The 25,813-nt window shown below is 42.3% G+C and overlaps 1 protein-coding gene across 1 annotated transcript; it reads right to left on the reverse strand.

The window, feature by feature from the left end:
• Window positions 1-9,419: 9,419 nt before the first annotated feature.
• LOC144833441 (keratin, type II cytoskeletal cochleal-like) lies at window positions 9,420-24,920 on the reverse strand. Its single transcript, XM_078689165.1, has 9 exons — window positions 24,409-24,920; window positions 17,096-17,313; window positions 16,479-16,539; window positions 15,513-15,608; window positions 14,319-14,483; window positions 13,148-13,273; window positions 12,529-12,749; window positions 11,268-11,302; window positions 9,420-11,169 (listed from the first exon to the last, which is right to left on the reverse strand). Exons 1-9 carry the CDS (start codon window positions 24,871-24,873, stop codon window positions 10,913-10,915), a joined length of 1,644 nt encoding a protein of 547 aa, XP_078545291.1. The 5' UTR covers window positions 24,874-24,920; the 3' UTR covers window positions 9,420-10,912.
• Window positions 24,921-25,813: the final 893 nt, after the last annotated feature.

Below are 25,813 nucleotides of genomic sequence, written 5' to 3' on the forward strand. Positions count from 1 at the left end.
TTGATACAATGGCAATGTAATGCACATTGAAAAAAACAATGTGTGTCTAAAATTTTCAATGAAACAGGAATAAAATTGTAATATACTGATAAAATTGTATGTTTATATTGTGGTATAACACACCAAGTGAAGTGTGCGCATCAAATTCAAGTCTTAGTGCTTGTGATAACTAGGTTGTACTATTAGTAAGGGTAGACAGCTATTGCTTGATGCAGCACCCCCAAGTATCTGAGGAATAAAACGGAGCACAGAGGAGTGCACCCCCTAGCATATACACTTCATAATCCATGTCACAAAAAACAACCACGGGAGCAGGTTCAAGCTATGGCAGTGCATCCCAAGCAAAACTAATATGTCTTCCAGCAGAGTTCAAGGTTGTAAAGAAATGATGTAAGGATTTAAAAGTATTAGTGTGTGATGATTTACAAAAATGTCAAGCCATGAGTGGGGAATTCCTGTTCGTGTTTGACTTGAAGGTAGTAACAGGCATAGCAAAAACTTGTAGACCGGTGAGACATCAGAGCCTACTGAATGTAAATCCCCAAAATACTGCAAACACCAGTATAGGAGACACCGATTTTAGTTAGAATATAGATGCATGCTTATTTCTATATCTTCTTTACAGGTGACACGTTCGGTATGCATAACCTACAGTGTCCTTCCGGAGCACACTTTAGCAGACTATCCTGAAGTACTACCTACCCATACCAGCGTCAGTCCAACTCGGTATGGGTAAGAACAGAGTGGCATTGATGGGTCAGCATGCATTATACAAAAACTCCAATCCAGTGACATCCTTCACATAGGGCCAGAAGAAGGCACTCTGGGGACACTCTGGTTGGAAAAAAGACCTAGAATCTCACGCAGATTTATATGCAGACATCATTAAAAGGGGCATAGAGTCGGTCACTGGGTGACAAGTAATTCAGAATTTTTATATGCTATTGTTCTTTTTTTTTAGTTTGTTCTCATCATTCTGCAATAGTATATGTAAGGAGTTGTCAGGGACCCGCCTCCTCCTTCGCTGTTCCTTCACTGCCCCTTCCTTATCCGAAACTTACTTGTGGGGAGTTTCCCTGTGTATAAGGTTCCGAGGGGGTCCCCTTGTTTCCATTACTATTTTCAATAAATGTTATCGTTCTGGGCAAGCTGGCCACCCTGGCCCCTCAAACAGTCACAATGTCTGTTTATTTATTGCCATCGCATAATCATTGGAATTTAAATTGCGTGTGCGAGAGGAGTTATATCATTTAATCAGTCTGATAGGAGTCTTCCCAAATTTCCCAGAAATTGTACTTCTTACTAGGTTTCCCTTTCCTATCCATCTTATTTATTCTGATAACCAATGCCAACCATTCCCGGTTTGTAGGTGGTACCGGGTTTACCCATTTAATACAGATTTCCCTCCTTGCTAGAAAGATTAACATGTACAAAAGGTTCTCTTGTTTCTTCGTTAATCTAGCTAGGCAATCTGGTCTAGCCACCCTAAATATAATGAGATCCATACTTACATCCAGTGGTCTTCTTAGTATGGTGTATAAGGTCTTACCCACATCCTGCCAGAATGTGTCGAGCTGGGGGCACTGCCGAAACATATGCAGGTCATCTGCTTTCTCCAAACCACATTTGGGGCAGCTCTTTGTTCTTGCCCTGCTTAGCTTAGATAGCCTCTTCGGAGTCCAATATGCTCTGTGTGTGGAAAATAAGTGCTTTCTCCTTAGGGCCGCTGACCTTACAATGGACCAACATTTTTCCATAGAAACTTGCCAAGATCTTTCGAGATCCACTTCCGGCAGATCTTTCTCCCAGATCATTTCAGGGATCAGGAAGTCCTCCTCTCCTGCTAGTATGAGGGCCCAATACCAGCGAGATATTTCTTTCTTTATGGGAGTATTCCTTATCATCTCAGTCTCTAAGGCAATGTTACCCTTTTTTCTTTCTTTCAGAGATTTTGCCCAGCTAGTAAGTTGATAAAATGTGAATTTTGCTAGGGAGGCATTTGTCCTTGTTGTCAGATAGTCCCATTTGACTAAGATGTTCTCGGTCATTAGTTGCCCCCATTCTAGGAACCCTGCTGTTTTCAGTGGGGTAGCTATGTTATCTTTAAGACATTCTGGGGTGCCAGGGGAATCCCAAATTGGAGCGAAGTGGCTGTAATATGGTATATTCAGTGTACTTCTTATTTGGTACCAAGGTTTTGTTGCGGATTTGAGGATCTTTAATTTCACCTTTCTAAAGAATTTCGGATGGCCGAATATATACATAAAATGTCCCACCTTTCCAGTCATTACTTGTAAGTACTCCGGGTAGTGTTCATAGCTTTTTAGGAGGGACCTCATATGCTTAAATTGGAAGGCTCTGTAATATTCAAGAAGGTCTGGACTTGCAATACCTCCTTGTGCTTTTTTCCTCCTTAGTTTATTCCAGGCTATTCTTGTTCCTTTTGATGCCCAGATAAAGCTCTAAAGTTCTCCTTGGATCTTCCTTATCGACTCTCTCTTGAATTCTAGCGGGATGGCACTAAAAATAAACGTGAATTTGGGGAGGATGGACATTTTAATTATGTTAGCTTTCCCTAAAAAGGTCAGGGGAAGACTACCCCAAACCTTTAAAACTTTTCTTACCTCAGCTATGATTCTATTGAGGTTTAACTGTGTCACTTTGTCAAGGTTTTTAACTAAGTCAATGCCTAAATACCTTATTTTTCCCTGGTGTAAGGGCTGTTAACCTGTGTGTTCCAGCTCATGATTTAAGTTTTGGCCTGATTCGTTTGGTACCTAGAAACTTTGCTGAAATTAGTCAGGGTCTCTTCTATTGAACTGATGGAACCTACATAATCCTTGGTGAAGATCATCAGGTCGTCAGCATATAAAGCGACCTTTTTTCCCCATCTTTGATATATAAAAGGGAGTATATTGGGGTGCTTTCTAAGACTATTCGCTAGGGGTTCAATATATAGATTAAAAAGTAATGGGGACAGAGGACACCCTTGTCTTGTCCCTCTCTTGATCTTGATGTTATCCGTGAGGCTTCCATTAATTAAAATCTTGGCCCTTGGTGCTCTGTACAGCTCTTTAACCAACCCTTGAAAATTCTCTCCCAAGTTGTATTTATTTAGTGCATTATTTAAGAAGTCCCAGTTCACCCCATCAAATGCCTTAGAGATGCATCGAAAGTGATTATCGTCAAGGGTGTTTTTTCATTGGTGGCTATATCTATTGCTCCAATAAGCTTGTGGGTTAAATCTTGCAGCTGTCTACCCTTCACGAACCTTTTCTGGTCAGAGTTGGTCAGAGTTCCAACTATTTTCCCTAATCTTTTTGCTATGATCTTTGTAAAGATTTTGTAGTCGCAATTCAATAAAGAAATCGGACGGTATGACTCACATTTCACCTTATTATTCCTTGGCTTTAGTAGAATATTAATTGTTGCGTCGTTCCAGGAGTCTGGGAGTTTCCCTTTTTCCATGTAGATTGTGTTTAAGTGAGGGGGGTAGTACTTCCCTTAATTTGATGTAAATCTCATTGGGAAGGGCGTCATGACCTGCTGCTTTCCCTCTCTTCAGGTCTTTTATTGCTTCCTCTACTTCATTCTTAGTAATTTTGGAGTTTAGCTCATCTTTTCTCTCAGTTGTTAACTTCGGAAATGCCTGGGCCTCAAGGTACTCTTTGAGTTGAGTCTCTGTTGGATTAGTGTCCTCTGTGTAGAGGTCGGTAAAGAATGTTGTAAATTCCTTCATTATTACCGAGTCCTCTGAGCTAGTTTCTATAGCGTTTCGGGGCAAGATGCTAACTATTTAATTCCTGGTTTGGTCTGTTTTTGTTTTCCAAGCTAACATCTTACCGCACCCTTCACCATATTCATAATAGGATAGTTTGCTGAACTCCCATTTCTTTCTCACTTTTCTTTCTAGGATTTTTGTAACTGATTATTTTTGTTTTAATCTGTCAGCTTCTAATTTCTCTTTTTTAAGTATTTCTACTTCTGCAGCTATTTGTAAGTCTAATGATTTTATGTTGCTTTCTAGTTGGTTTATTTCTTGTTTTGACGTTTTTGTTTTGTGTGCCGCCAGACCTAGTAGTTTTCCCCTAATTACTGCCTTATATGTGTCCCAGGTGACTTGTAATGAGGTTCCCACTTTATTATTTCCAAAAAAGGACTCAGTCTCTATTTTAAGTTCTTCTACGATTTGCGGGTCAGCTAGGATGGTACGATCAACGGTCCATCTAGGGGTGGAGTTATTTTTTTCCATTTGTATTTTCAATAGCACTGCAGAGTGATCGGACAGGTGGGCTGGCAAGTGTTTTACCTTTTCCGTGTGTTCTACTAGGCCTCTAACCACCAAGAAATAGTCAATTCTGGACATGAGACCTAATTTTTTGTTTTGAAATGTGAATGGTTGTGTTTTATCTCCTTTTTCTTTCCATATATTCACTAAGCCTAGGTCTTTCAAACAATGCCCCAGCCACTCCATCATTTTAGGCAGATTTACTTGTTTACTCTGTGGAATGCGGTCCACTTTAGGGTCTATGACTATATTAAAGTCTCCCCCTAATATTACTGGGGAAGTTGCTGATAGTAGTTGTGCATACAACTTTAGTAATGGGGCTGGGTCATCCGTGTTGGGGCCATAATAACCTGCAATGGTTTAAAGCTTATTGTAAATTCTTACCTTGGTGATTGCCCACCTTCCTTTTTTATCTACTTCTGCAGAGTCTATTCTGGCTTTCAGTGATTTTTTAAAAAGTATAGCTACACCCTTTATAACACACTCTTGGTCTGTACATACAAATGTGTCCACCCAACTTAATTTCTTTATGATTTCTTCCCATTCCTTTTTTAGAAGATGCATTTCTTGTAGTATTATAATTTCGCTGTCTATTGTCTTCCGGTATTCCAGTATCCGCCCCCTCCTGCTTCGGGTTCTGAGTCCATTAACATTCCACGAAAGAATCTTAACTAATTTTTGGTCTTTATTCATTGTTTTCCTTTTTTCCCTTACTCTCTGTGCCAACCTGGGTACCTCCTGGTAAGTTTGGCGATTTTCAGAATTCTTCCTTCTCACATCTTGAGGATTTTTTTTTTTTTACCCTATTTTGCTCCCCACCCTTGTGCTTATTTTTTTGTGTTATTTTCTCTTTTGTGTAATCTAAAACATCCCTCCCCGGGGACGCCTCCCTTTTGTCTTCTTTGGGCTGTATTGTTAGCCCCCTTTGAGCTCCCTGCAAGCCTTTGTCATATTGCGCTGTGTCTATTGTTGATCTCGCATTTGATCTTTCATTTGCTCCAGGAAATGTTCTACCTCTTTTGGATCTCTAATATTATGCATTTTGTGTATCCACATAATTCTCGAGGCAGCTGGAAATGTCATTTGTACAGTGGCTCCGAGGGATCTTAGCTCCTGCATTTGTTGCCCTAGCTCCCACTGCCTGTCTTGAGTGGATTTAGAAATATCCGAGCGGATTTTGAACGACCAGTCGTCTTTGTTATAGGGACTCTTCCTTAGAGCTTCGCTAAGGATTTTTTCCTTAAGTGTGTAGGATTTGAAGTTTATTAGTACTTTCCTCTGGTTCTTTCTTTGTTTACTCTTTCCAAATGGCTCTCGGTGAACCCTCTGTATGTCTTCTTCTAACTCAGCTGCTTTGACCCAGGGAAAGGACTCTTCGAGGAGTAATACTATGAACTTTTTAATGTCTCCTCCTTCTCGCCCCTCCGGTATGTTCAGAATCCTCAGGTTGTTCCTCCTCGCCTGGTTTTCAAGTGATTCGAGCTTTTCTTCCATGCTTTTATCCTTTGGCCTTAAAGCTCTGATCTCCTTTTGATTTGTCTCTACCTTTTTGCTTAGGGCTCCTACCGTTGCTTCCACCTCTGTCACTCTGTCCCCGAGTGCATTTAACTTGGTGTCGAGCATTTCACAAGCCTCATGTATCTTATTCTGGTTGTCTTCTGAGACAGCAAATTTTGCTCTAATTTCTTCTAACATTTTTACTAGGAGTTGTTCTGTAGAGCTCTGAGTGTGACTAATTGGCTGCCCCACGTGCTCATTGCTACTCGGGTTTCCAATTTCTGCGGGTTCTGTGGTGTGACCCACTGCCATGCTTTCTCCCAAGCTAGGGGGGTTTTGGGTCTTCAATCTGTGGGGTTCTCCATGTTCTGTTTGTCACTCTTTCTTCTTTCAGGGCTGGAGTTAGCAGTTTTTGCTCTGATTGCTAGGTCTCTAGCGGGATCCAATTTTAACTGCTGTTCCTGGGTTTGGAGCTGTACTTTAAAGAATGACCTGAGGGAGGGGGTAACCTTGATTTTTGGCTCTGGGGCCCCTGCAACCTCCTCCTTTTCTCTTGCTTGTTTCTTTCTGGCTCTAGCTTTAGGCGTAGGTATATCTGACTTCGCCTGCTTTCTGGCCTTCCTTCTGGTGCTGCGTGGAGCAACACTCTGTTTGAGGATTGACTGTTGATTGAGTTTAAAGAATTGCCTATTTCTCATACAATAGCTTGAACGTCTATCTTGGTCTTCGACCTGTTCTTTTTCCTCCGTAGCTTTCACTTCATCAAAGGAGCCTGTGGTGGTTAGAGCCCCCAACCCCCCGTCCTCAGTTAGTGTATCACTGTCTGCCCTACTAACAACCCCTCTGTTAGAGGTTTCTGCCTAGGTCGCTTCAATGCATCACCTCTCTTGTTATCTCCAGCCCCTTTAAGCCCCACAAACCCTATGGCCCCCTCACCTCCCTCTCCTCCACTTACCCTGCTCATATGTTGAGGTTCTGTGGCTTCTTTGGCTTCCTCACACTGTCCAGAGACCGCTGGAGTTTCCCCGATCTCTGCGCCCGCTGGAGGTTCTCTGTGCTCCCTTTTGCCATGCTCTTTTCTGGTTGTCGACTGGCGCTGGACTTTCCGCCCGCGCTACTCACTTTCCCCCGGAAGATGAAGGGAATCCTTCCGGCTGCTCTACGGCAGTTCCTTTGGGCGTCTGCCGCCGCTCTCCACCAGCCGGAGTACACGCAAAATGCGCTCCGCAGGGTTGAGCCAGCAGTTCCGCTTGCCGCCGCTTCCTGGCCGCTTCCTGTGCAGACCCTGACGCGGGCTCCTCCGGTACATTCCTTGGTGTGTTTCCCTGATCTTGTGCCCTGTTTTTTGAACATCGGGAGTAGGGGCTGGGGCATCCCTGATAAAATTACTTAGTGGAGATCAGGCGTTTTCCTTGCTTGTGATCCGGTTGCGATCTTGTTGCAGTTCGGAGTTTTAATTCCTGTATTTCATGATTTCAGGATTGGCTTGCACGGAGCTCCCAACCGAGCTAGTTAGCCGGCCGCCATCTTCCCCTCTCCATATGCTATTGTTCACTCCATCACAAGTGCTAACAATAGCAGCAAAAGGGGGCAACCTTAGTGAATCCCTCTGCTCACATTAAAATGGGGTGATATGAGCTATCCAATTTTAACACAGGCCGTTGGCTCTGTGTAGAAAAGTCGTATGAGTCTCTGGAGATGTCCAGTGATGCCAGTTATAACCAGTACAGAAAAGAGATAACCCCACTCCACCATGTCAAATGCCTTTTTGGGCCAATTCCATTACTTTGTGCAAATGTGGGACATTCAGGGTAGTAGAACACCCAAGGATAAACTCGTTTTGATCTGGATGCACAAATCGTGATATGTGTTCCAATAGGCGGACTGCTAAGATCTTTAAGTATTTTGTAGTCCGTTCCCAGCATGGATAACAGGCAATAGGATGTTACTTTCTCAGGCTTGTGTAGTGACACTGACTATGATTCCCTAAGCGAATGTGGGAGTCTGTGCGTAAAACTTGGTACAGCTCCAGCAATTTAGGGGCTAGCAGCGACTCATAAGCCTTATAGAATTCAATAGGCAGCCCATCAAGACCAGGGGTCTTTTGTGTAGCTTCACCTCTAATGGCCCCTGTAATTTCTTGTAGTGTGATAGGGGCATTTATAGCCTCTCTGTCCAGGGGATCCGGGATGGGTAACCCTACATCTCAGAGTGGCTCAGCTGCACACATCTGCCGTTTCGTAGGGGGAGGGTCAAATAGTGCTCTGTAGTGCACTATGAAAGGCGAGTGTATATCTGCTTGAGTAGTAAGTGTATGAGTGGGAACTGCGGGTGTTGTGCTACACAAAAGCCACACCAGTAAGCAGCCTGACTTGTCCCAACTAGCATGCATTTTTGCCTGAGACCTCTATAATCCAGGCAGATTAGCTGTTCTATTAGATGAGCATGGCAAACACGGGCCTCAGTCAGTTTTTGCTGCTCTACAGGGTTGGAGTGAGTTGCTGCCTCAAGGTACCCTAGTGATGTCTCTGTGTGCAGTAGGTCTTTATGTAGCATGCACCCCACCACCACCCGGATGCCATGATCCCTGATTATCACCTTGAGTGCCTTCCATTCAGTTTGCCTAGAAGTGACAGTCCCCCAATTTTCCTCACAATCATGTGTTAGAACCTCTCTCATCTCCTCCATAAAGACTTGGGGGCAGATTTACAAGCCCCCTGAGCAACCAGTAAGTCCCATTTTGTGACATACTGGTGGCGTATTTTCATGCTCCATATTTACAAGGACAGGAAAAGCCACCCTGCGTGGCTTTTCCTGACTTTGTAAATATGGCCCCTTTACACGCAGCACTTTGTGTGAAAGGGGCGTTCTATGGGTGTTGCTGTGGGTGTTCCCACGCAGCACCCATGGAGAAAGACACATTTCCAGATTTACGAGGAATCGTGAATCGCGAAATGCGTCTGAATGCTACGCCACCCTACAAGTGGCGTAGCGAGGTGCAACGAGGAGAAATGTTTTCATTTCTCCTTTTTTCCTCTTTCAATGCGTGCTTCATTCTACAGCACGCATTGAAAGAGGAAAATGCCTGCAGTGATTGTTTTTGTGCAGGAAGGTGCCCCTTCCTGCACTAAAACAATCTCCCAATGACGCAGGCATCCTTGCACCAATGTGCAAGGGTGCCTGCGCTGGCGCATGGTAGCTGTTTGTGCACCAGCGCATGGGAGAGCACAGGAATGCAACATGTCGTTGTAAATATGTCACATTCCTGTGCTTTGGAAGTGCAGCAGCGCGAGCAGCCAAAGGGCTTTCTATACCATGCTGCAGCACTTCCTCGTAAATCTGCCCCTTGGTCTTCCAGAATTGCTGGCTGTAGTTGCCATGTGGGGTTGGGGCTCTTAGCATCCCCCATCCTAGTCATATTTGCAGTGGGTTATGGTCCGAATAGGGATGTATATACATATATATTTCAGAGATTCAAAAACACTGCCCCCCTGCCTTCATCACCAGTGTTGAGCTAATACTAGGACCCAGCAAGTGGCCCAGTGAACTTTACCATTGAAGATGTATTTCATTCTGTTCATAGAACTCTCCTTGCCATGTAACTCTCTCACACAGTATGAATAAGACCAAGAAAAGCGATGAAAACAGCCTTTATTCAACACAAAAATGAAGAACCACCATGTTGAAGTGCAAAGATGCAGTGAAAATGCAGTAAAGCAGTTGCGGAAAACATGACTTATCTTAAGCAAAAGGAATGGCTGGTTGTCCACGTGAGAGACTACAGGATACCTGCTTTGGAAAAGTTGCACCACGAGCTGTGAACCATCTACCAGACTGAGAAGCAATAGAATGACTTCCCTTTGGCTCTTGACTATGTGGTAACCGGCCTATGTCAAAGACCAGTCTGACTATGCTTAAACTCTTTCTAGTATATGCATAGAGAGTTTGCAATCAGAAGCTGTTGTTGGGGTTCTCAGCCTTGGAACTGAGGAACGTGAGAGCTATGCAGCATTCTCAGTTATAAAGGGAGGCAAGACAACCATTAGTAGGGTTACCCCTATCCTAGCACCAAGCCTGTTGCTTCCTATTTCCTCCCTCTATTCTTTTCAGTGTGCCTTGCTGTGAACACATCTGCTCAGTTAGTGTGGTACTAACCTACAGGGACTTCCACAGAAGGTTTAATAAAAACAAAATTCATGGTTGTAAGCCCAAGATGTACTTGGAGGAAAAGGAGTGAGCTACTATAAGTAAACAGGGGCAACATTTGTGTTATGCACGTGAAATCTCTCATAATCACTGATTGTTGGTTTTTGTGTATTTTATGTATTTTCTTCTCCTTGTCAACCTTTTACATGCAATATGTACGCATGGGAGACTGATTCAAGCAGAAAAATTATCCTGAGAACTGAAGAACAGTTCTAGACATTTTGTGCCCAAACCAACCTCGTGTCTGTATCTCGTGTAATTTTTGCACGAGTTACGCTTTTATGTACAACATTTATACTGAAGATCAGCAAATTGTGTTTCATATAATACTCATGTACTTTGCAGATAAGGCACACAAAATGCTTGACCTAAAGCAAAGGTAACAGCTTTCTTTATTCAGGTAGTCAATAATCAACGTACAAGGACTGTGCCCTAAACTTAGGACAGTTTCATTCGCTGCCATTTTATACCATTCAAAACAGGCCAAGATATTTATTATGCTACTCTGAACTAGTTTTAATGTCAATTGTACGAACTGGGGTGTCAACTGGAGCTTAGACCAGTGTGTGAAAAGTGCTGCTCAGCACAGATACTTGTTATGGAAATCGTGATCTGAGTCTGGAATCCCGTACATAGGTCCTCACTACCCTCAGAAAACACACGTGAAAACTCAGTAATTTAGGTTTATATGTAAGCGAACACTCTAGACTTTTCAAAGAATTTGTGTTTTGATGTTATGACTCTGTCTTGGGGAATAAGAGCACAGTTTTGGATTGCTTTTGGATTGGGAAAAGCATGAGACTCCTTGCGCGGGCAGAACAACAATGCTCATTTTTATAAAGGTCCAGTTTTGTTGCTGATTATTAGCGGTTCAGATCTTTCTTCAGGGTAAGCCATCAGTGCGGAGGGAGAGTCGGTCATTTAGTATCGCCGTCCGCTAGAGGACTGCATGGAGTATGAGGTCTTCTTCACAACTGTAGAGCCACCACTGCGTCCGCTTCCGCTGCTGAAGCCCATTCCGCCGCTACCTCCTCCATAGCCTGAACCTCCGCTAATGCCTCCTCCTGAGCTCCCACCTACGCCGTATCCGAAGCCACCTCCAGTGCCTGCGCTAACACTGCCTCCGTAGCTTCCACCCATGGAGCCTCCAGCGCCGCCTCCTGAGCTGCTGACCACGGCTGCGAAGAAATCATAGACAGATATCAACATCATTTAATTGATTAAAAAATACAGGAACCCATATTTCCTCCCAAAATTAAATACTATAGAAACTTACAGACGCTAACTTTGGTGCCACAGTCTCCTGATAGCCTGTAAAGGAGACACAAGGTTAGACTTGTCAATCACGGAATGACAAGCTCATTGGAAGGACGTCCATGCTATGTGACCAGTGCATTGGAATCATGAAGACAGAAATTGCACAGGACACTACAAAACGCCACATAGTCCAAGCTCACCAATTGATGTCAAACAAATGCGTAAGGCAAGGAAGGTTGACCATCATCGTTGAAAGAGAAGAGAACAATAGACAGATGATCTTCAAGTCATATATATGCCAGGGTTTAGATAGCCAATGGAAACCGGATGGCCTCCTCCCAGAAACAGGTCTGCCATGCCACCCCCTACAAAGTCCCTCAAACATCTATGCAGACAGAAGCTACCTCTTTTTTAACCACTGCTTTCTGCCTGGAGGCTACTCACAAAGGGGAAATATAAGTGTCATGCCCCCTCTGCATTCTACAGTTATTCATTTTATGCAGCACCTACTCTGCACAGTCACACACAAAAAATATATATTTCTTTTAAAGAAAAATACTGTTCATCTAGGGATGGAATATTAAACTACATGTGCCAAATGTAGCCCCAGAATCCCTACGGTAACACAAATCTTAGAGGGGATATGTTAACAAACCGAGCACAATTAATGGTCATCAATGGAACAACTATCTCCTCTGCAGCTAAGCTTTCCCTCTTTCGTTTCCATGTAATTTGCACCTGCAATTCAAGGCTGGTCTCTGAACTCAGTAAATCAGTCAACAGCTGTGCTTGCCCCATAGTCTTTATCTTTGCTCTCTCTTACTCTCTTACTCTTTTTCTCCCTTGCTCCTTCTGTCTCACTCTCTCTCACTGCTCTAGCCTCTCTACCGGACCTACAGGTAAATATTGCTTCAACACTTCACCCAAGCTCGTTCTTCTGTCTTCATCTGAGAAGGGGAGGGGCCTTCGAATACTTTTGCTCTGATCTCTAAATGTTTTGATATCTGGACTCCAGCAAAAATCATAGTTTGGCCCCAATATACATATTCTTATTAATTTCAGTTGAGGCTCATCTCCTACGTTCTACTAAGCCAATTCCCTTGTCACCAGATGAACGCACGTTGACCCAAAACGAGCTTTCTCTATACTCAAATATAGCGCCTTTATTGGCCTTCACTCTATGTGGTCTGCAGCAGAGGTCACTCATGGGCCTCCATAGATATATATACCCCTATCTATCAAAGTGGTCTTTAATAGCGTACATCCAATTTAGCACCCACCTGCACTCTTCTCCTTCCAGAAGCTTCCTGTAGGTGGCAATCTCAATGTCCAGGGCTAGCTTGGCACTCAACACCTCCTGGTACTCCTTCAGCTGGCGTGCCAAGTCCTCCTTGGCCTTCTGTAGGGCAGCCTCAATGTTAGCCAGCTTTCTTTTGGCATCGTTGATGGCGGACTCCCCATGCGGTTCTGCCTCTGTAATAGCCGTCTGCAAATTGGCAACCTTTGGAAAAAAATGAATGGGCTCTCTCTTAATTAAAGCAGTCATTTCTACCAATCTCCTTTTGTCTCAAGAAAGTTCAATTGTATGTGCTGGAAACTTTAATTGCCACCTCTGATCTTAAGCACCTCACCTCAGAAACAACAAACTGAAATGAGCCCATAAAACGAGTTCAACTGTAGCAATAACTATAATTTTCAAATTTTATTGCAGAGGTATATTTCATAACTGTTTTTATATGGTATTTATTTCTTTACCTGCTTTGTTTGTTTCCTGCACAACGTGGGCGTTCATGCCTGCTACGCGTTAGTCATAGCTAGTATTACTACTTAGAACATTACTGTGGCTTTGTACACCTGGAACTCCTTCTGAGCTCAGTTGACATATATTTCACACTGTACCTGTTTCTTCACAGCTTCTTGCTCTGCCTTCATCCTTTGTATCTGGCGGTTGAGGTTAGTAATCTCGGTCTTCGTGCTGCGCAGATCGTTGCCGTGTGAACCCGCTGTCTTCTGCAGCTCTTCAAACTGAAAGTAAAACGTGTGTGTTAGGGTCGAGGTGTACAGTGGTTCCTTCACAATGAGCAGGAATCTCTTGGCTATTGTTTGTAATGGGAATGACACCCAATATAAGGAGCGAGCACCCTCTGGAAACACTCTCCGGGGAACACTGTCCTGTTTTTAGTGTCATTGGAAGGAAGTGCACACCTTCTCCTGGTTCTACAGGCTTTGGCTAAGAAACTCCATTAAATAATTTTACTTTGACACAAAAAGGACTTATGAAAGATATAAGAAATGGAGTTTGGTCCACACAGAAAATACTTTCATTGCTGCGCCAAAACAGGAAAGGGGGGTTAAAATGAAAGCAGACAATGAGGGTCAGCCAGACGGAAGAAGAAACTGTGGAGCCAGATCTCTCTCCGCTGTCATGAGGTGACTTCATAAGTGATGACCCATTGGGTGAAAAAGTCAGAGTGACTGCTGAGGATGGGAATCACTAATCAGTCAGAAGAAGATTTTTGGGGGACTTGAGGAGCTAATGATGATCAACGACCAGTGTTCGACGTAAGAGACTTAAGTGGTTCTTGGTGGTCCTACCGAACAGGCAAGTCTCGTGAGAGACTGAAAGATAACGACTCCTCTTTCATCCCAACAATATCGATAAGGGGTCACAGAAGCCAGTGGCCGTAATGATGCGCACAATGAAACTGCTCCGGTCTCACCTATTAGGACATTCAGCTTAGCATCCGCATCTAGAACCGCACGGCAGCAGAGGGATTACATTATTGAAAACAATTTGGACATTATGTGTCACAAAATAACTATTTTGGGCTGATTTAGAGAAGATTGATGAGATAGTGTATGGAGCGATCGGTTGAGTGCTGTTGTTTACATTGTGCCTCATCAATTTTGCTCTGTGATTTAAGCTCTATTGTATTACTATTTGGTTGCTAAAGCAGATTTCCTCAATGGTCCCTGAAGGTCACAAATAATGATAGAATCCTTTATAGTACACAGCATGTGCTCCTGCAGTGGTGCCTTTTTGTTTCTCTCAATAACAGCTGGTGCTCACCTTTTGCTGGTAAAAAGATTCTGACTCAGCCCGGCTCTTCTTTGCAATCTCCTTGTACTCATTCTCCACCTCGGTGATGATACTGTCAAAGTTGAGGCTGCGGTTGTTGTCCATGGACAGAATAACCGAGGTTTCTGAGATTTGGGAGTGCAGCTGGTTGATCTCCTGAAAAACACAGGCCAAACAAATTTGGATCAAATGTACAACAAATCTCTAATAAAACGGAATCCAGGCTGCTGGACATCTTTTCACCTGGGGGAGCCCGCTTGTGTGTTTAGGGTATGGCTTCTTAAGAGCTGCATTGTTGTTTTCAACATAGAACGGGATGTGCAGTGGGTGCCATGCTATCAGCACTGCTTACAATCACAGCATTAACCTAGTGGTCAGGAAGACATTGTCAGGGACACGACCACTACATTTGGACAATATTAGTTTATTCAATGGAAGGACATTTACGGCAGTCCAATTTTGTATATCAACTTCAATGAAAAAGCAAATGGTGTGTTAATGAGTGCCAATGTAGTGTAACCTTTTATCCCAGTAAGAAGCTGGGCCCATACATACCAATAAGGGATAGTCCCAAGTGGTAACAATTTTACATCTCATTAATGTAATAAAAAAACATTTGACCAGACCCAGCCAAATGCCAATGAGGTATGGTCTGTCTTCTGCCTATCACAATATGTTAACCGAAGTATGTCTTGATGCATTCTCTTTCCCATCCTCACGGGCTCACCTACGGAGTTTCCCTTACAGCCTCTTGTGACCTATGTGTACAAGGGATCATCTGATCATGTGTGCTACTATTTTCTCCATATCATGACAAGTCACTGCACCCTGCATGTATTTCCACATTTGCCTTCCACTCAAAATAAGTTAAAGTGTCATGTACTGGTAAATGTCAGGCTAGGGGGCCATTCTGCTAGCTCTGCTGTTCTGGCATTTGCACAGAGAACTGCAGAATTTGAAAGCAGGATGGGCTACCGTGACTCAATTATGCCTCTGTGGCCACATTCTAGTCTTGCCGTCCTGCATTCTAGAGCTGCTTTGAACATGTTGGCCAGGGCTAGTTTTACTTTCCAGTCCAACCCTGCATCATGTGTGTGCCATTGCCTACTGTCCCTACATATACAATTGCCTCATGTATTAATCAAGTGGTGCTTTGACTGGGGATAACAGTGCTAAGTAACTTACTTCATCATACATTTTTGTCAGGAAGTTGACCTCGTCAGTTAGTGCTTCAACCCTTGACTGCAATTCCACTTTCTTCAAGTAGGCAGCATCCACATCCTGTTGAAAGGAAGCAGGTGATCATCGAAACATTACCAGCAACAGCAAGAAGAAGAATCTGTGAACCACTAAAGCTTAGAGCGCACCCTTGTGCAATGTCATTGATCTACCCAAAAACAGTCATAGGATTAACGTGACACGTAAGAGTCAGGGATAACTTCAGTGGAATTTCCAAGTAGGCCCCGGCAACTATTCAACACACCATCTCTCTTCAGGGCACTCACGACCAGAACTGTTCACACCCCGTGAAATCATCAAAACGTGGGCAACTCTGAGGTAGGACTAGAAAGCCTGAACCTGGAAAAAGCATGGAGAAAGTCATCCTGACGCTGCAGGATGAATATTCAGCTGTGCCTCCCCACCCACCTCATTTTGGCTTTGCATACTTGGATTCCTTCATCGGCCTGGTGCGCCACCATCCATGGGGCAACCATGAAACAAAGAGGACGTACCCATGGTGGCACAGATTTATATACTGTCCCCTTCTGATCACCACTTCCAGGTCATGTGTGAAGGATGAGGGGAAAGGACCCTAGAGGGCAGTGGAGATGCTAAGGAAGTATCTATGCCAACAAAGTGGCCACCTCCCTTCATGTTGGAGCGACTAATAAGCGCCCGCAGTTATTTGCGGGTTACTTTGCTCAGGATCACACAGGTCTGCTTGAATTTTATTTGATTCAATCGATCTCCATCAGGGATACGTTACATGTTGTCAACGTAATCCCTCATACAAGTTGCATGCATCAGAACGATAAAAGGGGTTTGGAGCAAACTCTTTTAAACCGGTTTACACAGAGCGTTTCTAAAACCTTGAAATGGTTGTATTGACATCGTTTTCATCATTTCGCGATTAAAAGCGCCTTCACTCACCTTCTTAAGCACCACAAACTCATTCTCGGCATTTGTGCGCTTGTTGATTTCCTCTTCGTATCTGTCAAAAGCAAGAGAGATCTAAGAAATGGTTTGTTTTTCTAAGCACAGCCTCTACACAATATCAAAGGCAATTGATGCGCAGGACGGACGACGTCAACGCCATCAGTAAAGGTGGGCAAGCTGTGCTTGAAGTTGGTGGCAGAGCAACCCCAGTAGAAGCTGGATGAAATGCCTCATCCAAAATGCAAACGTGAAATGGCACTGATCGTAATGAATTTGAATCAAGGTCAGATTTATGATCCTTTATGGTAAATGTTATAAAGCCATATCATTTGCTCAAGCGAAGTTATCCTCCTGAAAATCTATTAAATAGCGTTATAGTCAGCTATTCCTTCACCTACAGGTAATTATTGATCTACTATAAATTATTTGTGCACAATTTGTAAACATTTTGTTATAGTGTGCGAACCTGCACTAGGCCAGAGAGTCGCAGGTTATAATCGTTAGCCATCCATACGGAAAACAGCACTTTTCTAGTGGTTTATTTCTGTGCATGCTCCTTTGTTGTTTTGGTAGTATGCTAGGTTTGTGCAGTATGCCAGAATTTCTCTTACCTGTTCTTGAACTCTTCAAAAAGATTCTCCAGGTTCTTCAATTCTCCGCTGAGGCGACCTCTTTCATTTGTCTTGGAGGTCAGTTGGTTCTTCATGGTGCTGATGTATCCTTCGAAGAAGGAATCAAGGCCCTTTCCAGGACCCTTTTTCTTCTCTTGCTCCTGCAAAAGCTGCCACTTGGTCTCCAGAACCTGGTTTTGTTGCTCCAGAAATCGTACCTGAAACCCAACGAGTATATAAATTAACCAACAAAGAATGATGTAAAGAAGTGAAACTGCTTTCAGATCACTTTCTCTACGACGAGATCAGGGATAACAGAAAGTGAAAACATACCAGAATGCCATTTTAGTGTTGCAGTATAATGCTTCAAATCTGCATGGTAATGTAGCACTAGGTGATTGTTGTGGGCAGGGTAATAACTAATAAGTAGCACAGAAATACCACCTTGATCTCATATTGCTTCCATTTTATTAGAGGAAGTTGAGGAGACTATTGAAGACTAAAGTAAGGTAAAGCCTACTGGACCTATATTTGTGACAAAAGATTTCGTTGCATCTTATTTGGATACCTGGTTTGTATTGTTAACAACACTCTTCAATAACATCCTGGAATCGAGTCTAGTATTGTCACCCAGGAGAGAAGAATCTGTTGTGCCCATATTTAAGAAGGATAATCCTATGGACTTGGTTAACTACTGTCCCATCTTATTGTTCAATGGGACAAGGAAATTCTTTAGGAAATATTTGCCTCTAGAAGATAACAGGACTACTTGATTACTAATAGAACCACAGAAACCTAGCTGGCCTGCTTTCACCACAAACTAGGCTCTGTTGAACAGGGATTATATCTGTTTTATTTTTTCAAGAAATATGTTCCTCCAAAAGTGGTGCCGAGGGAGGTGGGTTTTTAGCCTTTCACACTTGTTAATATGCTACAAACATTGTACTGTACTCGAAGGGCTAATAGAAGGAATGTCTGTAGTATATCTGAGTAATTGCAATGTGATGCTGTATGGCAACAACACTTATCCATTAGTAGGGGTGCTCACCATGGTTGTTTATTTGTCCCACTTCAATTTAATCTATTTATTTAATCATATGTCTCGGTGCTTAGCTACGTATGAAGGAGATGGCCCAATAGAAAAAACTTTACTTTATGCTGTGTTTTCTATCTATGGATGATAGGGCATTGCTGGCAAGGAAACAATGATTTGCCTAGGCTTTTATTTGCATTTCAAGGCTAGTGAAGAGCAAACTAGAGGTGGATTCACCAAAGTCACAGACCCTAGGGGTGGACCTAAAGAGATGCTTTTTTCTTGAACAGTCATAATTTAGAAATTGTGACCCTTTTTGCAAAAAAAGAGTTGTCTCAGCCACAAATACTGAAAAATGAAATATCCTCCACAACTCCATATATATATATATATATATATATATCCCAGCTCCACAACACCAAACACGTGAGTCACTCTTCAGGGCGGGTGCCGAGTAACGCGGTGGTGTCCGCGTGAAATATCAAGGCTCCAATTTCCAGAAAATGCCCAGCCGGGCTTAGAGGAAACCACAGCACTCACACGGGCAGCAGCAGTTTAGCAAAACGGTTTATTCAGAAAAGCAAAGCAGACGCGTTTCGGGAATGGAATCCCTTCGTCAGTGTTGTCATCAAAGCGCCAACAATTACGCCCTTATCTATGTTCATGCCAAATGTCGGCATCAACAAAGGACTAATGCATTTTCAGAAAAAACGGCGCGCCATCTTTGAACGCCTATGATATATACATTTTTACATTTTATCAACATGGGAAATAAGAATGCATAATATTCGCATCATATTCAGAACGTCAATAAAGACATTAGTGCGTTAGCATCTCAAAATCTCGCCGTGTATCGGCAACAGATATAAGGGACAGTAAAGTCTTAAATAGTCACATATCTGAGATAAAGTGCAATACAAAGAATGCATTTTTAAAGCGAAAAACGCTACTCTTATTGATGAATGGTATATTTAACCAAATCTTGCCGTGGATCGGCAATTGCAACCTGATATTAGGTTGCTAGAAACTCAGTAAAGTGACACAGAAAAAAGCACATAAAAAATAAATCCCATAAAGATCAAATACAAAACATTGCATTCACTATATACATCTTCAGAATAATATCCAGTTAGATGATCACTGATATTGCAAACAGAATCATATGGTTACTTGTATATTATAGATCATATTCTTAGCCCAGGTGAGTAGCAAGTTCTTCCCCCATATTCAGTCCCTTGGGGGCCTTGGTCTCAAGATCTATAATAAATCTAGATTCTAGCCTTCTCAAGACCTGTAGTCGGTTTCCTCCTCTTGGATTTTCATCCACTTGATCTAAGCAGAAGTAGCGCAGCAGAGTTCTATCACTCTTGTGTTTGATGGCAAAATGCCGTGCTACCGGATAGCTGAAGTCTTTATTGGCAATTGCCCGCATATGCTCCAATATTTGAAGTTTAACTGGGTTGATGGTACTACCCACATACCTTAACGAGCATGGACAGACTAAACAGTAAACTGCGTGATCAGTGTGACAGGACATGAATTTGGTAATTTTCTTGCCACCTAGACAACCTGGCACCTCATATGTCAAGGTTCTCTTACTTGCAGAGCAGGCCTTGCATTTCCCGCACGGGAAAAAGCCTTTTGCATCCTTTAGAGTTCCTAGACGTTTTTTCTCTACTGGAAGATAACTGTGAACCATATCATCTCGTAACGATCTTGCCCTTTTAAAAGTAATGGCAGGCACAGCTGGAATGTCTGAACCTATGATTGGGTCCGCTTTCAGGATGTGCCAATGTTTGGACAAGATCGATCTTAGTCTAAATGAATTCGCAGCAAACGGTGTGATCATTCTGAATTGGGCCACTTGTGATTCAATGATCTCTTTCTTTTCAAACAGTTTGCTGCGAGGTATCTTTCTGACTCGTTTCAATGTCTCTCAAAGCTGATTACCATTATAGCCTCTATTTTGGAACCTCTTTATGCTATCGCTAGCTGCTAGTTCGAAATCTTCATTGTTGGTGCAATTACGCTTTAATCGTAATAATTCACCGTAAGGGATGTTGGCAATAAGTTTCCGGGAATGGCTGCTTGAGGCGTGTAGAACGCTGTTCCCCGCCGTTGGTTTACGATAAAGTTTAGTGCTGATTTTACCATCCCGCACACTCACTTCTAAGTCAAGGTAATTGACCTTTGCTTGACTAATTTCCCCAGTGAATTTAAGATTGCACTCATTGTTGTTAAGCACAGAAATATAATCATTCGCCTCTTCTATAGACCCATTCCACACAAGGAACAGGTCGTCGATATACCTGCTCCAAGCCACTATTTTATTGCTCCAGACTGCATTTCCAGGGGCCCAGGAAATGCAGTCTGGAGCAATAAAATAGTGGCTTGGAGCAGGTATATCGACGACCTGTTCCTTGTGTGGAATGGGTCTATAGAAGAGGCGAATGATTATGTGCAATCTTAAATTCACTGGGGAAATTAGTCAAGAAAAGGTCAATTACCTTGACTAATTATTACGATTAAAGCGTAATTGCACCAACAATGAAGATTTCGAACTAGCAGCTAGCGATAGCATAAAGAGGTTCCAAAATAGAGGCTATAATGGTAATCAGCTTCGAGAGACATTGAAACGAGTCAGAAAGATACCTCGCAGCAAACTGTTTGAAAAGAAAGAGATCATTGAATCACAAGTGGCCCAATTCAGAATGATCACACCGTTTGTTGCGAATTCATTTAGACTAAGATCGATCTTGTCCAAACATTGGCACATCCTGAAAGCGGACCCAATCATAGGTTCAAACATTCCAGCTGTGCCTGCCATTACTTTTAAAAGGGCAAGATCGTTACGAGATGATATGGTTCACAGTTATCTTCCAGTAGAGAAAAAACGTCTAGGAACTCTAAAGGATGCAAAAGGCTTTTTCCCGTGCGGGAAATGCAAGGCCTGCTCTGCAAGTAAGAGAACCTTGACATATGAGGTGCCAGGTTGTCTAGGTGGCAAGAAAATTACCAAATTCATGTCCTGTCACACTGATCACGCAGTTTACTGTTTAGTCTGTCCATGCTCGTTAAGGTATGTGGGTAGTACCATCAACCCAGTTAAACTTCGAATATTGGAGCATATGCGGGCAATTGCCAATAAAGACTTCAGCTATCCGGTAGCACGGCATTTTGCCATCAAACACAAGAGTGATAGAACTCTGCTGCGCTACTTCTGCTTAGATCAAGTGGATGAAAATCCAAGAGGAGGAAACCGACTACAGGTCTTGAGAAGGCTAGAATCTAGATTTATTATAGATCTTGAGACCAAGGCCCCCAAGGGACTGAATATGGGGGAAGAACTTGCTACTCACCTGGGCTAAGAATATGATCTATAATATACAAGTAACCATATGATTCTGTTTGCAATATCAGTGATCATCTAACTGGATATTATTCTGAAGATGTATATAGTGAATGCAATGTTTTGTATTTGATCTTTATGGGATTTATTTTTTATGTGCTTTTTTCTGTGTCACTTTACTGAGTTTCTAGCAACCTAATATCAGGTTGCAATTGCCGATCCACGGCAAGATTTGGTTAAATATACCATTCATCAATAAGAGTAGCGTTTTTCGCTTTAAAAATGCATTCTTTGTATTGCACTTTATCTCAGATATGTGACTATTTAAGACTTTACTGTCCCTTATATCTGTTGCCGATACACGGCGAGATTTTGAGATGCTAACGCACTAATGTCTTTATTGACGTTCTGAATATGATGCGAATATTATGCATTCTTATTTCCCATGTTGATAAAATGTAAAAATGTATATATCATAGGCGTTCAAAGATGGCGCGCCGTTTTTTCCGAAAATGCATTAGTCCTTTGTTGATGCCGACATTTGGCATGAACATAGATAAGGGCGTAATTGTTGGCGCTTTGATGACAACACTGACGAAGGGATTCCATTCCCGAAACGCGTCTGCTTTGCTTTTCTGAATAAACCGTTTTGCTAAACTGCTGCTGCCCGTGTGAGTGCTGTGTTTTCCTCTAAGCCCGGCTGGGCATTTTCTGGAAATTGGAGCCTTGATATATATATATATATATATATATATATATATATATATATATATATATATACGATTCAGAAAAGGGGGTGGTGATGAACAGAGTGTCTGAATTAAGCAGACCACTCTTACCCAGTCCAAAGATCAGGGCTTGATCCATCACCGGTATTTAGCTCACTGCCCCATCCCAGCTCAGAACCTGGCTATATGCAAATTAGTCTGTCCCTGGCCCAGTGCATCATGGGAACAGGGCAGACCAAACTACCAAGCCAATTCTTCACCAGAAAGGAGACACACTTCCGGGGACCGGTTTCTGCCATTTCAGGCGTCGTCGGCCCGGCTGCTTGAATCCTGATGGAGCAGTGAGCAAGGGACTCATGTCTGAGTATACCCTGCCACACCTCTAGTGGCCAAAAACGATTCAGAAAAGGGGGTGGTGATGAACAGAGTGTCTGAATTAAGCAGACCACTCTTACCCAGTCCAAAGATCAGGGCTTGATCCATCACCGTTATTTAGCTCACTGCCCCATCCCAGCTCAGAACCTGGCTATATGCAAATTAGTCTGTCCCTGGCCCAGTGCATGATGGGAACAGGGCAGACCAAACTACCAAGCCAATTCTTCACCAGAAAGGAGACAAGCTTCCGGGGACCGGTTTCTGCCATTTCAGGCGTCGTCGGCCCGGCTTGCTTGAATCCTGATGGAGCAGTGAGCAAGGGACTCGCCAATTCTTCACCAGAAGGCTGTAATGCCAGAAACCGGTCCCAATGAAGTCAATAAGGATGAAATAATGAAACAATGAAACAATGAAGTCAATAAGGATGGAAATGTTGCTGATGATGATGCTGCAATCACAAGTTCTAATATGCACCTAAGAGTGGACAATTAGTTCTTTATAGTTTTTCAAGCAATTTTACTAGATCGCCTAGATCGCCTAATGGCAGATCATATGGCAACCCTTCTCTGGGTTTCTTCCTTCCTCTGAACAACGATTGCTATAGATCTTTCAATGGATTCGTTAGATTTGTACTCATGAGTCCATACAACATCAGGATTGATCAAAAGCAGATATTAGGAAAACATAAATCATCAATGATTGAACTGAATTTTTGATAGATCTTTTGGCCCTGCATTTCTCTGTATTAAAAAAAACTAGAATCCAGGAATATTATGGTAATCTAATGTTCTGCCTTTAACCAGCATCTCTCTACGTGAAGTTTTGCCTGGGGATCATGCCCTCAAGATGTTACGCTGTTAACTAAATTGAATAATGTGGTCATTTCTGTGCTTGTCACTTTGCAGGCATTTAGAATTAGCTGCATTTCGGCCTTACATTTCCTCTCTAACTTGCTAAAAAGATGGGAGAAACCCCTCAACTAATATTGAAATATGGAATTAGAACTAGTAAATAGGTATTGCTATTATGTGAAAGTACTGGGGAATGAAAGTTATTCATTGTATTTCAAAATATATTGTAAAAGCTTGAAGGATTACGAAAACTGTTGTTGAAAAATTGTGTATTTTTTCATATTGGAAAACAACTGTGACATCTTTGATGAAGTTGGAATTATTGTCAATTTTAATCAGTGACAGTTTTGTTTTTAAGATCCAAACTTTGATGGAATGGGTGTATAATGCGTATATATCAGTATCAATCAATACTTTACTGTACAGTTCAACTAAACCTGTACAATTGTCCTTTTATCCAGTAAAAAATATGTCAATTACTAGTAAGTGAGCTAGATTCTAAAAAATGATCGTATACAACACAATTTTTCTTTGCAACATCAGATGTGTCATTAAAAATCAAAATGATACATTAAACAGTGAACACTGTGCTGCAAATGAACAAAAATTAATAATGGACTACATTCTTAGGAAGGATAACTTTGTAAACACGCAGGCCCTAATAAATTAACCAAGAAGGGTCAAAATCCTTTTAATATGTCCAGTTCGGTGCTTTTCTATCAATCATTTTCGTTTCTGAGTTTTTAGCAGCTCTAAAAGATATTTATTGACCTTGCTTGCTATTCAATGTAACAGCAAATTGAATAAAGTGTGGGAGGTAGAAGCAGGCCTATTTATCGCAGTTTGTATTATTTTTAGTATGTTGATGAAAATTATTCTCCCGAATAATACATAACCAATTATTCAATTATTCGATGGTTGGTCCTCTATTCATGATAATAAAACTGAATATCAAGGTTTGAAGACCAAGGACTTACCTTATCAATGAAGGTGGCAAATTTATTGTTGAGCGTCTTGATCTGTTCCCTCTCCTGTGTTCGTACACTTTGGATATTTGAATCAAACTCCAAGTTGAGTGGGGCCAAGAGACTTTTATTGACGGTAACTTCCTGGATGCCACCTGGTGGGCAAGTTGGAAATCCAGATCCTCCCCCAAACCCACCACCAGCTCCACCACCAAACCTACCAGAAGTTCCACCGCCTGTGCCACTACCAAAGATACTTCCAGCTAAGCCACCAGACTTATAGCCACCCATGTAACTGCTGCTACTGCCACTGGTGGACATTCTTTTGCCAGTCCCTAGATTGTGGTGGCTTCTGCTTCCAAAGCTGATAGCACCACTGTGTCTAGAACCCCCTCCTGTTCCACGAGAGACAGAGTGAGAGCTGAAGCTGACTCTGCCGATGTTTCCATGCCTCCCACTGGTCGATTGTTGGGACATGTTGGTGGCTATGAAGTGGAATGGCAAAGGGAATGCAACTTGAGGAAAGCAAGTGCCTCTGCTTTGAGAGATGCACTCACATCCTTTTATATGTATTTTTTTGGGCTTGGTTGTGAGGGAGTAAGAACAGGATTTTTTATTGTAATAATTTGTTGAGTATGTGTTGAGCTGGCAGAAACCTATATTCATTGGCTTGTTAAACATTGCAATACCATGGCACACACCTAGCACTTCCTATAAAGTTTATATATTTGTTGCTAATTACTAGTGATGCAAAATAACCTAGTTTCCCTCCTGGAAACTCAGATAAAGGCTGTCTTTTGCAATAGTGAGCCATGATTCTGTGAAGATTCATTTTTACAGGAGTCATGCATATGGGTGGTACAGTCTTATTGGCATTTTACCAGAATTAGGCAAAATCATTCCTTAATACTATTGCATGAACCGTGCACTGGTTTATGCCCATGCCATTTCTTACCGTACCTGTATAAATGCAAAGAAGCACATGTAGTACAAATTGTGCAACCCTTGCTGCAAACCTCATGGACATGATCCAGAAAGACCATGAAAAATGTTTGAAGAATTCCACTGGGTCATGGCATACCAGGGCATTGGTGTGACGTTTTTATGACAGACACATACAATTACATCTGTTTTCTCTATTTCTACATGTGAAATATTGTTGCTTTATGGAAAATCTAAATATGTTGGGTTAGGAAATTGATGAAATTAAAATATTTTCTTCACATGGCAAACCCTTCCCTTTCCTCACATGTCCGTGAAAATTTGGAATTCTCTCATACTTTTGCACATTGTATGTTTCTGTTGCATACGGGTCATTAGGACTTCATATAAATGTCAGAAAACGTGACTTTTTTTTACAACTAGATTCACCTTAAATTGTCTCTTATTTGACACAACAATGTGATAATGGTGAATC

This window comes from Lissotriton helveticus, chromosome 1_1 (genome assembly GCF_964261635.1).
Source record: "Lissotriton helveticus chromosome 1_1, aLisHel1.1, whole genome shotgun sequence".
NCBI classification, from domain to species: domain Eukaryota; kingdom Metazoa; phylum Chordata; class Amphibia; order Caudata; family Salamandridae; genus Lissotriton; species Lissotriton helveticus.

Bases quoted from the DNA above. Each gene is read 5' to 3' on its own strand.
- LOC144833441 (XM_078689165.1), bottom strand. From the start codon at position 24,873: ATGTCCCAACAATCGACCAGTGGGAGGCATGGAAACATCGGCAGAGTC. The intron at 12,750-13,147 runs GTACAGTGTGAA...TTTTTTCCAAAG, and splicing joins AAGAAGCTGTGAAGAAACAG to GTTGCCAATTTGCAGACGGC. The intron at 11,303-12,528 runs GTGGGTGCTAAA...TCTCCTTTACAG, and splicing joins CTGGAAGGAGAAGAGTGCAG to GCTATCAGGAGACTGTGGCA.